This window comes from Rhipicephalus microplus, chromosome X, assembly GCF_043290135.1.
Source record: "Rhipicephalus microplus isolate Deutch F79 chromosome X, USDA_Rmic, whole genome shotgun sequence".
NCBI lineage: Eukaryota > Metazoa > Arthropoda > Arachnida > Ixodida > Ixodidae > Rhipicephalus > Rhipicephalus microplus.
The window spans coordinates 53,615,653-53,631,352 of NC_134710.1; the positions used below are offsets into that span (position 1 = coordinate 53,615,653).

General features: G+C 42.6%; 1 protein-coding gene across 3 annotated transcripts in view; it reads left to right on the forward strand.

Annotated features, from left to right (window-relative positions):
* Spn (protein phosphatase 1 regulatory subunit spinophilin) overlaps nt 1-15,700 on the forward strand; it is a 165,786-nt gene that overhangs the window by 128,667 nt on the left and 21,419 nt on the right. For all 3 annotated transcript variants that reach the window (XM_037427158.2, XM_037427159.2, XM_037427160.2), the window contains exons 15-16: nt 192-304; nt 9,282-9,458. In XM_037427158.2, coding sequence (XP_037283055.1) covers nt 192-304; nt 9,282-9,458 — 290 coding nt within the window. The remainder of the gene's footprint in view (nt 1-191; nt 305-9,281; nt 9,459-15,700) is intronic.

The following is a 15,700-nucleotide window of genomic DNA, read 5'->3' on the forward strand; positions in this document are numbered from 1 at the left end:
ATATTTGTATACATAAAGATATCTTCTTCTCCCAATCTGGCTCTGGAAGTGTGGAATAACACATTCCAGAGCTATCATTTTTTGGGGTTTGGTAGTGTACACAAATAATAAATCATTAAATCATTTACATGTGTATGGGAGAGAGATTTGACACTTTGTTAGTAATGAATGCTTTTTTTTTTTAATTTCAGCTCATCTCATTTATCTGATACAAGCAACGCATCTGACTCTTCACCTACTAGACCTCTGTCCCAGCAGCTTGGTGATGACTTTAAGTCAGCGGTCCTTCAGTGGCAAAATAAGGGTGAGTACTTAAGTTGCTTTTACTGAGCTACAGCAAATTGCCTTCATTCATACATAGCAAGGTTCATTCAGCTAGTATGCAAGGGCTTGTTGTTCAGCTGTGCATTTGTAAAGGTTCATGTTCTACATAACGTCATATGGCAACAAGAAAAATTGCCCATAGCTCAACTCAATTATGCCTGCATAGCGAAAGGTATGGTTAATCTTATTGGACAGATTTATTTCAGTGTCTGCATGTCTGCAACAGCTTTGTTGCACTGCCAATTCGTTAATAATAAAAATTAGTATGATAGAGTCTCATAAATAAGAAAAAAGTATGCTAATTGGAATAAGTCTGCTTTGCAGGCTTAGAAAAGTTTGCGCTCTGTATAACTGTAATCTTTCCAATAGGTGTGTGCAAATGTTCAAAATTCCAAATATTTTTCAAACAGTATTTGCTTTTTAATTCTATTCGCACTGTAATTTTACTATTCAAACTTACCAAAGACAAATACAGTCAACGCCCAATCAGCAGTGGCCCCGTCAGATTTTTAGTATGCTTCATCCCATCACATTCTCGTATTGCAGCCAAGCTGCCTTTCAGACTCTTGTGGTCGCTAATGCATTGACATGAGAAAATGCTCGTTCCAACTTGTAGATAATAGATGCGGAAAATGTGGGGGCTCAGTTAAGGCTGTTGGGGACCTGAAATTTGGGCAGAAAGTCCGAAAAATTGAATACCATAAATTTTTAGCATCCAAAATTTCAGATGTTCTTATATATTGACGAGTACTAAGCGGATTTGGAATTCTGCTGCACTTGAAGGGGGCACGCCCTTGTCCGCCACATCAGTGGTATTTCCACAGGATATGCAAGAGGAAGGGAGGCTGAGGAAATTGCATCATTGCCTTGCACGTGTAAAACATTGTCGACAACACTTCAGTTGCACCAAAATATGTACATACATACAGTTCGACCTCTGTATTGCCTCATTCTTGTCAAGACAAGTATGAACACCACCCCTTCAGTGCTTCACCAACCTAGTCAAAGGAAACCCTTTCATCATCTTGGGGCTGACATCTGATTAATCTTAATCTGCTTTTGCATTTGGACAGTGCTTCAAATTGAAGGAATCATTGCTTGACTCACTCCTAGCAAAGAAACTAGAATGGACGCACTTGCAGTCATCGCTGCAGACGTGAGCACATTAAGGGGGAGCATATATTCGAAAATTTTGAAAAACAAATTCATACCAGTCCAAACAAGACGTTCATGATGTTTTTGGTTTCCAGCACAGATGTTTTGTTTATTATGAATGCATCACCAGAAGTGGTTCATTTGAAGGAATACTAAAGTAAAGAAACAAATCAGTTTATTTTGATAAATCGTTCTGTAAAACATGTCATGTTAATTTTACCATCATATGTTCAAAAATAAAGGACAAAATCAGACTAGAAATTTTTTTTTTAAATTTCGTGCCGAGATCACCATGCATGACGCCCCGGATTTCAAAGTTTATCTTTTTGTAATTTGGCAACATTGAAGCCCAAACCTCATAAGCGCGAAAATGCACGCGACAGCGACGAGCGACACGACGTAGATCGTCTTCGCGCGATCAGTCGCTAGCGCAGGCAAACCTCATTCACGCGACGGCTTCGGCGAGGGAACTTCACTGTTGCTGGCATGAAGCAGTCTACTCGCACCAAGAAAACGGTGTAGTGAGCGGTATGCAATTTAAAAATACGATATATTGTTGTGTAATGGAACGGAAAGTGTTTATGAATGCCTTGCAGCACTTTTTTATATGCACATACGTAAACATTGCGTCATTTCTTGTTGCGCATACGTGACTCGGGCAGGGTCACGTGCATCTATGTAGTCTTTGTCTTTTCCGGTTTTTGTTATTGGCTGCTTGAGCCCAGCACTTCCGGGCAATGAGCGACGGTTTCCAATTCTGGAGAACCAAGCGATCGCGCGAAAATGAGCACGCGACATGTCGCGCGAACGCCCTGTTTCGTTGCTCATAGCATCGCTCGTCGCTGTCGCGGGCATTTTCGCGCTTATGAGGTTTGCTCTTTACTCAACCAAACTTTCTGAAACTTGGCATGGTGAATCTCTGGCTCCCTTGGAGGACATTATACCACTTTTGCTCGCGTAATGAACGCATTCGCACAATAAACGTACCCCCAACTTCACTCGTCAAAATTTGGATTTTTTTCCCCCGTGTAAAAATGCACCCCCTACATTCATCTGCTGCAGTCCTGCTAACCAACACATGCTGCCTCCTTGCTCACTGGATCTCTTTCATTTTTATTATTATGCCAACCCCCTTCAGCCACCTCGGCTCACTCCTTCCACACCTTCGCCCGTTGCTGCGCGCTGTATTGTTTTTTATCTGTGGGCGGCACGTTCCTACTCTTTTTTAATTATCTATGCATCACAGCGGGGTTCACGAACAATACAAGTCTAGAGACATCACTGCTGCTAAGCACGCAGCAAGCAAAGGTCACAGAACTGCCCGCGCCAACCGACGGTCGCTTCCTGCAAATACGAAACTTTAAAAGACCCAACTACATGCATGCAATTTTCGAGCGACGACAGGATTTGCTCACGCATGGCTGTCGTGAAAGGTCATTCTTCACCATCGCATCTGTAAACACCAGAACAAAGTCCCTTGTTGACCAGGAAAGATCGTAACAAAGCATTTCGTTTCATGTTCTCTTTCCCAGGCTCCGACCTTAGAGTTACTGTATATATGCTAAAGGTAGCATATACAGTACCTCTATCCGACCTGATGCTATAGCGCCTTCTGTCAGCCAGTTAGCACGCGCACGCTGTTGTTTTGGTGCAGTGTTGCCGTAGACTCTCTAGTAGCAGAATACGGCCCTGCCGCGGTGGTCTACTGGCTAAGGTACTCAACTGCAGACCCGCAGGTTGCGGGATCGAATCCCGCCTGTGGCGGCTGCATTTTCGGTGGAGGCGAAAATGCTGTAGGCTTGTGTGCTCAAATTTGGGCGCACGTTAAAGAATCCCAGGTGGTCGAAATTCCCGGAGCCCTCCACTACGGCGTCTTTCATAATCATATGGTTGTATTAGGACGTTAAACTTCACATATCAATCAATTAGTAGCAGAATATGCACGCACGTGCAACACCGGTTTAGGGTGGGTGTTTTAAAACTAATTTTCCTTTCTTGGGAAGCACCACACTACTGTGTTAATCGCGGACAAAGTCTAAGCCCAAAGGAAAGCCAACTTAAAGGTTGTAGGCGCAGCTCTGAATTCCTTTGTTGTCTGTGATCTTTCTTCAATAGCAAGCTTGAGGCACTTCAGTCGGTTCTGGTGCTTCATTCACAGCAGCTTGAGAGCAATTAACATTTGTTTGCCTTATTCATCATTCATTGCAGTCGCAAATTCATGAATGTTGTTGCGTTTTCAAATATTGCCAGCTGCAAGCTGTGAGTGTCTTTAAGGTAGTCTCGCTTTGGATATGTACGAGGATTTTTTTCTACTGATGCTAGTTTATCACATCGCAGTATATTTTAATCAGCTGGATGTTCTTATGTAAACTAAATACGTGATTTGTAACTCTTTGGTATCATAGCAGCCTGCCAATAAATGTTGACATCAATTGTGAATGTCATTTCACATATCCGTGTAAACCCGGAATGCAAGATTGGGAAGACATTCCTTTTAAATGTCATTCGCTCTGAATGACATTACACGTGTCGTATAACAGGGGTATTATATACCTTCCTCTTGAGGGAGGCGTGTATACGCCGCATAACTGTTTGTACTAGTATGATAGCTGATGTCTAAAAAAATTACTGGCAATCTAATGGAGAAGTGTATAACATATCTGTCGTCTCTAAAAAACAACAAACTAGCCATATGCCAGTATTTCTTTTTGCCACCTCCCCTCGTTACTGCTTAACGAATCTCCCAAATTTCAAGGTTGCTAGCTTCGCAGATCCACATTTAAATTTGCAGTTCGCCAAAGGATTTGGCAGGCACTGCAAATGCTAATGTGGACTTCATCATTGTTTGCACAGTGAGGTGGTTCAAAATACTGCTTTTATTGTAGTAGCAGTCCTCATGTTCACTTTGCATGATTTAAGTGATGCTGAATGGTTTATACATTTTTTTGTTTTTCTTTTCTAAATCTGCCTTTCTTACGCTGCTCCAAATTTGAGATTTCGTGCCTGAAAAGTAACATTTTGCCGCTCCAAAAATTGCATCAAATTCTATTTCAGGTGTTTCATTCCTGTATATAGCCTGGAACATTTGCAACTTGTTTGCAGTGCCTTATATTTACATCATTGACTCTTAAAGAACTAAATGACAGTTTTACCCCTGAAGATGACATTCATCTTATAATTCCACTTCAAATCCTCTCTTCGTGCTGCTGACCCAACAGAACTTGATCAATGTTGACATCTTAACTGTTCCTGCACTTTTTAATATTGGGGCTCATAATTTCATGATGAGGGCTCAACTTTATATTCGTCTAAAGAAAGTGCTTGCTCTGGCCGCTTCTGGTAATATTTACAGTGATGGAAGTGTTGCTCCATGCTGCTCCAAACAGTAATTTTTCTTAGTAATTGCTCCAAAGCTGCTCCGAAATGACACTAAGAAAATGAGAGTAACGAACTTTCACTCTTTGATCTACTTACAAGTCCTTAAGAAACCTAAAAGAATTGGTGTACTTTCATCTCAGTATGCTACTAGTGTGCAGCATTATTGGCTATGACTCCATTTGTGTCACAAAACTGTCATATTGACCATATAGGCAGTTTGGCTCTTTTTTTTTTTTTTTTTCTGAGCGGGACATGCAGGCTAGTGTGGTGAAAAGTGAAAATGAGCCGGATTGCCTTTATTTCGTACTGATTATCTATTGCCCATTTGGCAACAGTTATATGGGACTGTGGTTACTTCTAAAATGTGGCGCTTAGCTTTTCCGATTTAATTTTTGATATCTGTCTTAAATACTAGTATTTTAAATTGTAGCTCATTTGACAGCACATTTTTGACAACCTGCCATAGTTTGCTTCATGAAATTTATTTTGATTGATGTCTGGTAAATACATTTTGAAATATCAAATATTTGAGATTCTTTGACAATGCTCTGAACTCCAATTAATGCAGGGCGAATCTAATTTTTGCTTCAAAAACTTTTATGGCTGCTATAAAGTAGGATTTTTCCTGCTCCAAAGTATGCTCCAAAAAGTAAAAAGTCACTTCCATCACTGTATTTGTGTTGCTGACTGAAGAAATCATGCTTTCATAGGAATGTGCACAGCATGCATCGCCTACACTGCTCACCACACATCTGTTTTGTTTGATGTTCTTGAGCAAATCCCAAGTGAGGTAAATCTTTTTCAAGGTAAAAGGGTTCTGCCATGTTTACATGAGTGCTATTCATCTGTAATGGTAAATGATGGCTTGGGACCTTAAAGCCATCAAAAAGAAACTCTAAAGTCTTAGAGTGTGCCTAATATATTGGTTATGTTTCCAAAGTTTATGCTGTGATTTAACTGTGTGATCTGTAAAATTATAACATGAAAGCGGCACATTGTGTAACTTTTTTTTTCTGAATGTAAACAAAAAATAAAGAGCTAGTAAACAATACCAAGGTCCAAAAATTGTTAAGAGAAATATGCTCACTTTTGCTATGTGAACATGCTGCCTCAAGGATTTTGCAATCATGTCCTATAATAAAGAAGTCACAAAGGCTAGAACATCCGTTTCATCTGGATTCAAATTTTTGTGCGGCATCGCCTCCCTTCTTCGCCATAGGGAGGGGGGGGGGGGGAGGTGTAGCCCGTCGTTGTGACTCCGCCCGTTTCTGCAACGTAAGACGACATCAGTTGTGGCTATACCGCATCTCCTGGTAGTCTCGAACTCTGCAAGATGGTAGAGGGCAGCACAGAAAAATTAAGTTGCAGACCACGCGGCCGAAACTGCATTGCCGCAGGGCCAAGGTGCCGTTTTGTTGGGCAAAGGACTAATCGACGAGCTCAGTTGTACGTAAAATTCCCCATGGGCAAGCTTGCATCACTGTGCGTACAAGGGGATCGGTCAGGCGAAGGAAAGAGCCATGGGAATTGTTTTTCGAAATGGACGGTCTGCAATGTAATATTCAAAAAATGTGGTCATTGTGGTCTACTGCACGAATTGGCAAGCTTGTTTGAAGGGTGTAAAAAAATGTTGGAGCCTGTTTAGTGGCCCTTTATGTCAGCTTTACCATCGAACACCTTCATAGTCCCCCCCCCCCCTCTTTTTTTGTCATTTGTGTAAGTACATTGGCTACAGCATTATTCAATCATTCACACCATAAATAATAGTTTGATTAAAAAAGGCTATTGAGGATAATTTTAATCTTTGTGACCCTTGCTTGAAGCTTTTGCAACATCTCTCTCACTCTTCGAGCCTGCTTTGTGCTTCTTCTGACTGACTGCATGTGTTCTGCTTCTTTGCATCTGCATGTGACCAGCTGCATGTTGCTTGTGCACCACCATATGGTACTGTTCTCTATGCATTCATAGTAGAGGAAATGTAAGTAATGCGCGCAGCGAAACAATTGTTCGGAGAACTGTATAAACTCATGTTCTTTCACGGAACCAGGGGGGTGGGATGGGGAGTTGGGTCTCGCACCCTTCGTGACCATGAGCACCTTTTCTTCTTTGTTCCTTTTCCCCCCCTTCAAATACGATACCCTGCTCAGAACGGTGTCTAACTGAACATACCAAGCAACATTGGGGATAGGTTGGTCATTCTTCCTTTGCCGAAGAATGTGCACCCCGAATATCACGATAGGGGGGAACAGAGAACACAGGACATACAGAGGAAGTATCGCAAATGTAAAGACGCAGTGTTTATGGACGTGGTTAGGTATGAGTGCAGGTGTGGCTTCGTGGCTGCTATAATAAATGATCAGCACGCTTGCAAGACGTCATGATACGCACGGGGCATGTGGAGACAGCAGAGAAAGTGGCTACTGTGCTCACAGTGGCCACCACCGTGGCTGAAGTTATCAGCAACTCCCGGACAGCAGTCTGCAACTTTACCTACAGCTGCGACTCCCCCAAGGCGTTGCGAATTTTACTTGCGGGCAAAAGCGAAAATAGGGACGTTTACGTCTTATGGGCACCCGCTCACACTACCTCACTCGCCGACAACGAGGTGGAACACAGGGTGGCTCGAGGGCTTACAAACCGAGCCACCACCGTCACCATTACCACCGCCGCCTCGGCTGCGACGTCAGGGAAAAAATGGGAGTGGGATAATTGTCTCACCAGTTTTAAGGATATTAGGCAGCATTACAGACTAGCAGGTGCAAATTTTCACCATCACACCAAAAACTGAACAAGAAGCAGGAGGTCACGTGTTGACAATTGCAGACCAGAACGTTTCCAAACTTTGTGATTTTGAATCTCTGTTACCCAGACCTTTATCTGTCACGCTGCATGTTTTGTGTAACCCTGGAACATATGTTATCAAAGTGTGACAGAGGTGGGGTCCAGGCGGAGACTCGGCCTCAAACTGAACGCGCTGGAAGAGTTTACTGCTCAGCCATGCCCTTGAGGACTAACTCTGGGTCGTCCAGCGGGCCGAGGCAGCCGCCAGAACTCAAGGGCTAGTGGCCAACACCAAGGCAGCAATGTTCGCCCAGATCCCCGAATAACTTGCCGCCATTTTTTTTTTCTTTTTAAAGTAAAGTTGCTCTTCTCTCTCGAATGCGTGGCTTTTTTTGTGCGATTGCGCATGCGCACGTGTTCAAGTCGCAGCCTCCCGTGGCGACCCCAGTAACCACTAAGCATACCATGCTCAAATCAGCCTATGGCTGATACTTGGTCTGTGATGCAGTGATTTTCGAGCATGTAGTGTCACTTGTCAGAAGAAGAGAGAGCGATTTTTGGCTAACTTTGAGAATTTATTAGAAGTTCCAGGCTGCGTGCTGCACTAAAATATTTGGCAAGCGTGCTCTCGGGAGCTTTGACTACCAGTCAAATTTCAAGGCTCTATCAAGCTTCGTGTATATTTCCTCTGTATGCAAGAACACTCTACACAGGTGGCCAGACACAGAAAACGTTTGGAATATATTTCAATTCACTTCTGAAGTGACCTAAATGCTCATTCTCCCAATGGAGGCCCATTGCAAGCACGTCTAGCACTGACATAACTCTAAAGGAAGGGTTGTGAAAGTTGTAGGAAGTTCACACCAAATTTGTAGTAAGGTGAAGGACCTCCGGGTCTCCGTCATGTACATAATGGCAAAGCATCGCGGCTGCTGCAGTAGTGGCATGTTTGTTTGGCAAGTGCTTGTGTGGCATGTGTGTGCGAGAGCAGACGATACTCAGCATGATGTGCGTCAAAGCTTTGTGTGGTTAGTGACTAAGCCACCTACACTGCTGCGTCACTGCCCAACTTTGCACCCAAGAACCAAAGACAAAAATTGTCCGCATAAATAAGGCAATATTAAATTATTGAGTGAGAATAAGTAATCTTGGCACGTGTGTTGCGCTTCTTGGCACTATAAGAAACCCTTGCAGCAGAGGATGTGCAATCCATAAATATAGTGGAACCACCTCTTCAAGACAAAATCCTGCCAACACTTATGCACAGGAATGTGGGTTCTACAGCGTTCTCTTGGATTCTGCTGTCTTTTCATGCTAGTTGTTTATTCTCACCTATTAGAAACTGTCCATTGCTCATCATAATAAAAGTTATGATTTCACATGTGCACATTAATAATTTAGAGCTGGGATTCCCACCGATCATTTATTTTATCCATCGATTCTTTCGATACACTTTTTATGCAGTTATAAAAAAATGCACAAAGAGCAGGAAAATGTAAAAGCCAGGAATTTCAAAAGCCATGTACCTGGACTCAGCAGATTCCATGCGATGCCATGTCTGCAGATTTCACTGCGCTTTTGTTTCTTGTCTGTTTGGTAAGGTATGACGTTTAAACAACTTGCATAATCATGTGATGTGGCAGGGCACACTGAGAGCTCTGGGTCCCTGGGCTCCTTGGACAGCCCACCTGGAAGGCGAGTCTCCTCACTCTCATCACCAACAGACTCCCAGCAGAGCCTCTCACCAGTCCCCACACCACCACCTCATGCTCAGAAAGTTACCCTGCTCACTCATAAGAAGATTGATGGCAGCTTGCCTCGTAAGTTTGTTGCTATGTACATTCAATGTTTGGAGCTTTGGCAAGTTTTTTTTTAAGGTGTTACAAACTGTTCATGTTAATTTCATGTCCTTTTTTCATGTCGTACCATCATTATTTAGTTACTAGGTAGTCAGGAGTGTAAGGTGAAAGTACAGTCTGAATACCCAAAAATAAATCAAGTTTGCACCCCGGTATAAGGCAATGGCATAATGACTCAGCGGTGAATCTTCTAATACTAAATTATTGGAAGTCGTGAACACAAATATGCAGCCTGTTGAATATGTATGCTTGTATCTTGCAGGAGCATGGCCACTAGTATGGGTACGGACTTAGCGAGCCACAGGGCCGCATTTGCTATTGCCTTGTGTGATCTAGTGCGCCGCTGCACATGCGCCTTTGGGCAACAAAGGTGCCAATCTGCAACACTTCATTGCATGTTGTAACAGCGCAAACATGTCATGCCTGCTCCCAAAGGTAGCAGGAGAAGCAAACAGACTTAACCACGTCACGGGCAAAAATACACAATAAAGGGTGCTGCTAGCACGTCTCCGTGGCGAAGGCTCATGGCGACATATTGCTAAGGGAAAGGTCTCTCTTGACCATGCTGTGTACTCTCATGATGAGTGACCACAGGGCCCAATCACTCGAGGTTAGGCAAAGCTCTTAGCATGTTGGTTTTCAATAAGTGCAACTTGGCATAGCATGACCTCGTGCAAACACACTGCACCGCTCTTAGGCCATGTGTTCGCAATGGCAATGTAAGGCCAGCACTTGCCGTTGCACTTGCATGCGAAACGTCTCGCAGCACCACCATTGAGATCCAGTGCTGGGCCAGGGAATAACGTAATCCCTGCTCTTCAAACACTGTAGGATCACAGAGGAGAGGAAAAACATGATCGGACATGTGAGAAGTCAGAATAGGCGAAAACCCCACGCAGTGGCGAGGGGCAAGTCTCAATCCCCCACAAATGGCGAACATTGTATATTTATACTGCCATTTTTATTTGAAAAATGTGCACACTTTTCACTCCTTTTAATCAGCAAGTGCTGCCACCCTGTACAGATGTATTGAATTATTTCCTTTTGCTGAAGTCTTTTTTTTTTTCTTTTTCTTCCTAGCTTTGTTTATGCTGACATGTAGGCTGTTACCCGCATGTTTTGGTTGTATCTGGGCATGTACATGGCACTTAGTTTTAGTTTCATCTCAGATGTGGTTTCACTTGGCTTTCATCGCAAAAGTTTGTTGAGATCCTAGAATGGTAACCGTTTGGTTCATTGAACACTCACTTATGTGGACTTCAAGAGACTCAAAGAAATAATTCATAAAATGGAATATTTACTAGAATATGGAACAGCATTTCGCCCAGCTGAAGTCAGGTCAAACGTGTGAAACGCAATTTATGTTGAAAATAATTCTGTAATTTTCATTTGGACAGGTGCCCTTCAGTGCAAGAAGAGAAAAAAACTGTCTAGAGAGTCTACGTTTCTGTGCACTGCCTCTGGCACAGTTTGTGTTTGTGACACGAAGTCTTGCGACTTTCTAATATATTCTACAGCCTCAGCTAGATATACAGGGTTTGAACCTGCCTCAGCCATCAAAACTTCTTCATGGCACTCTTCCTCATTCGGTTACAGATGAACACTGGAAGAAATTTTATATCTAACGCTCTGCGCAGGGTTATGAAACGCATGTTGCTCATTTTTGACTCCCGCATGACGGCTTTGCCTCGGCGGCATGTATGCACAAGTGATGTTGCACCACTGCCGATGAATTTGTGATTTACGGGCAGCACGCATCGGCTATGCTATTGCTGCACAGCGCAAAACATTGAATTCATCTAAAAAATGAGCCCAGATCCCCTGATCAAGTTCGTTGAACTGTATATTCATTATTCAGAAGTTTGTTTAACTTACATTTTCGCATATAATCAGTGATTCCACTTCCGCGCCAACTGTGTCAAAGTGTGTCAAATCAGATTTACTGCGCCATCTTGATAATATCAAAAGAAATTCCGCCAAGCTGCATCAGTCGGATTTGGGAGCGTCTATCACCGACAATAGCCACGACAACACATAAAAACATTGACATCTTGTTCTCAAGGTTACCAAAGTCACAAATGCGCACCTAAAAATATTATGCTGAACCAACAGCTGTTGGTGTGTGCATCCCAAGTAATCTACGATGTTATGTTTGGTGCGCCCTCTTAACGACGAAACGCGCTCTCCAGAATGGCACGTAGTCCAATTGGTAGCGTGTAACTGGGGCGGTGATTCATCGGTGAAGGTCATCCGTTCTTCGGTGAAGAGCGTGATTGCTGTTGATAGCTTGTTCGAAAAGTTTCGTAGCACGTAAATGAAGTGATTTTCACTAATAAAAACACGCGTGACGCCAGAATGTCTGTCACATCTACTTCTGGACATCGGGATATAATTGTCTGTGCTTCGTGTCCACAGAACTCTTGAACGGTAGGAACACGTGAACACTTTTCCTTTATTATACTTTGTTAACATGGATCTTTATTCAAAAGTACTTTTTCGTAATTTCTCCCATCAGTACCTCCGTGTTTGCAATCGCTGTTGCGGTACAAACCCCTAAAAGAACCTGCTCTTTCAAACTTGAGGTTGCTATGGTCCGAATTGAAAATTCTCGCATGCTTTCTTTTTAAATGTCATCTCACTAGGGAGGATGTGGCTTTGGAAAACCTACTTTTTTAAAACTTATTAGATGTTGACAAAAATTAGCACAAATATTCAGCATGTCTTTGTAATGCTTCTATAAAAGTTCCAAAGAAGTATCTTCAGAACTTTGTATTTAACAGTGGTGATCCAACTGCGCCAATTGCGCCGTTTTGCTACAATTCTATATGACCCAAAACTATTTTTGGTTGCAACAAACACAACTAGAGCTTTTTTCATAATGCCGCTGCTAACCAAAGCGTCTGCGCCTCCGCGTGTGTCTCTGTTGTTGAAAATTTAGCGTGCCGTCAATAGCCTCTCTTATTTGTTATGGAACTGGCGATAATGCGTTGAAGTCACTCCGGGTACTGTAATGTAGTCACTGTGGCCAATGTGCAACAAGTATCGGCACTGCATGCTAGAAACTTCCTGTTCTCCCAAATTAAAATTCAGCCGTGAAACATTTTGTTTGATATTTCGCAAAAAAAAAAAAGTAGGCTCCTCTTGATCACGCTGCGCAACATTATTCGCTATGCCTATCGTAATGTTAAACCTAAATAACCAAGTAGAGCTCGCGAATGTGCAAGGGCTCGTCGCGCGTCTTGATTTCTAAACGAACAGATATAAATCAGTGCACATAACAATTGAGACGCGAGTTCAGCCACAAATAAAAAACAAGTGCTCTCGCGCCTTCTTAATGCCATTAGAAGAATCGGTGTTGTCGTCAGTCGACAAAAAAAAAGTCAGTTTTACCGCACGGGTGAAGTGATTAATGCGATAGAAACAAATTGTAATGTTATACGAGGTGAGTCGTGTAGTTTCAGCATAGAGATGAGTGCAGGAGGAGATTGGCTTTATGAGACTAGCTAAATGACATCATGTTACGCCCAGCAGTAAATCGGTTGTGAAGAAAAAGAACCTTTATCTTTGAAGTCATCTTAGAAAAATGCAGTTGAGATTGTGTGAGTCTCTGCATTGTACGTCACAGCATTTTGTCTACCATATCTGCTGATAACCAAATAGGTGTATTTAGATTATTTCATGAAGTACAATCTTATTTAACTAATATTCTGTATATTTGCTACGTAAATAATTACTGAACAAGTTTTTACAGAAAGCTCAGCACTATTACGCCATTATTCTTGCATTATCACTGAAATAGGGAGTGCTCCTAAGATGATTATCTCCATGAGATTTGCTATGAATTTAAATATTTCTAGCTCTTCAAGAGCCCCAAAATAGTTATATTCATGTCCTCGAATGTAAATGCAACTTGCTTCACTTCTATTTGAAGTTAGCTGTTCTAGATTGCTTCAAAATAGAAAATTTTGCTGCTAGAAAGTGCTACGAAATGAAAATAATGCTGTTTCGAAAATTGCTCCAAATTGGAAGCCCTCGGTAGCATCAGTGATATAATGCTCAGGAAAACCGTCAGCGATTTTCTAAAAGAATGTCATTCGGAAATATTGTGTTCATGCAAGCAAGAGTTCACTGTACTTGCTTGTTCATTGTTTACAGGGGGTGTGATTTCAGCTGTTCACAGGTGATTGCTGGCATGTATGAATGATGTCTTTGTATATGAACATCAGCATAGTATTCAAATAAGCTGTAGTTAGTTCTTGGCTAAAGCTTGTTCGAGCATAAGAATTGAAAAAAAAAAAAAAGAGGGACAAAAAGAGGACAGACAAGCTGAACAGAGACATCCTTGTCAATATTAGGTATAAACAACACTGCTGTACCTGGTGTGTTTCTTTTCTTGAGAATTGCAAGCACTACTTGCTTTTAATAATAATAATTATAATAATAATAATACATGGGGTTTAACGTCCCAAAATCATGATATCATTACGAGAGATGCTTCAGTTGGGGACTCCGAAAATTTTAACTGCCTGAGGTTCTTTAACTTGAATATAAATATACGGATCACTGAAAATGCGGCTGCCGTGGCCGGGATTCCCTATCTTGACCTGTGGGTCAGCCCTTGGGCAATATATCTACTAGACCACCATGGTCTCTGATTTCTTTTCATTTACTGGAAGTTTCTTTCTTGTTGGTTGGTTTTTGTAGTGGGTGATAGCAAGTTTTGCAACACAAAAGCTCGGAAACAGATCATATTTCACACCAATTCTGAGATTGTGTGTCATAGGCAGTTTCTTTGGAAAGAATTCCCAATGGGTGTCTATGGTGCTGGCACTGCTTATTCTTGGCTCTGCCCGTAAAGCTGTGGGCAGTAATAAATTTTGACACTATAGAGATGAGTGACAGCTGTGTCATGGAGATAGCTGCTGATTCTTAAGGGGTCAATTTGAACAATCTCTGGTAGAGGAAACTGCGGTTGCCTTGCTTGCTAAATATCAATGTCAAAAAAAGTGTTGAACACATTGCCAGGGGTGAGAGAACTGCTCATATTGCGCATATTTGATACTATTCCGTTTTCTTGCGCCAAGCTGCTCCAAAAGCATAAAATCTCAAAAACGGTGCCGAACCGCTCTGAAACAAGCAAGAATTTTGATGCCAACTTCAGCTTCAGAAGAAAGGTTGAGTTGACTAGATGATTTTCTGAGCAGTGCCAGGAATACCAAGAAAAGAAAACGCACCGTACCGTGTTCTTTGCTTGACACATTTCTGGTGATGAAGTCTCCAGAAATGCTACAATCCAGAAGGATTGTAGCAGCTCCCACGATGCTGCTACAATCTCCCGTAGACTGTTGTAAATATGCGTGACCCCTCAAAAGTGTGCTGCCGTGCATCAAGCGTGCTGCTTCTGCTAGCTAGGCTATTTGTTCAGGCGCCACTGTCACTTCGCAAAAACCACACAGTTAGCCACCCTAACCGAATGTCATGCGTAGCGTGATTTTGACTCTTGGGTTCTTTGTTCTGGCTAGCACATTCCTCGGGCCGTTGCGGCCTTCATGTCGACACTGCTGCGTGTGGTCACCTACGCACGTCCATAGTGCACAATGTGAAACTTGCACGATTTGCAAACCCGTGGTGCACAGAAGTCGTGGTGTTCAAACCAGTTTAAACAGGCACCTCGGCACTTTGTTCGTGACTCATGACGAGTCCGTGATCATGTGGCACAGTTTTCATAAACGGTGAATTGCAGTACTGCTGTGTTTTCTAATCGAAACTCGCAACGAGTGCTTCAAGAGGCATCACTGCGTGCCAGCTTTGGGCTACATAAGCTTTAGGCTTAGCTTTACGTTTGACTGGTGTTTCGGTCGGCGGCTGTTCCGCAGTGTGACTGGCATACTATCTTTTTTTTTTTTCTCAACAAATGTGGTCTCTGTTCGTGTGGTGGTCGTTTGAGTAGACCGCGGGGCGGTGCCGGTGGCAATCGCAAGTTGATGGCCATCGATAATAAAGAAAATAAAACTGACAAACGAAATAAGGAGAAAATAAAACTGGCTGAATAAAGCAAAGAAAATAAAACCGACATAAAATATGCCACCCGTGGGAGGGGGGTATCAAATATGTCGACCGCACAGGGGGGGGGGGGGGGGGATTGCGATAGCAATTATATGAAAACTGTCAGCAGAATTTTGTGGTCGCCACTGATCTTTACA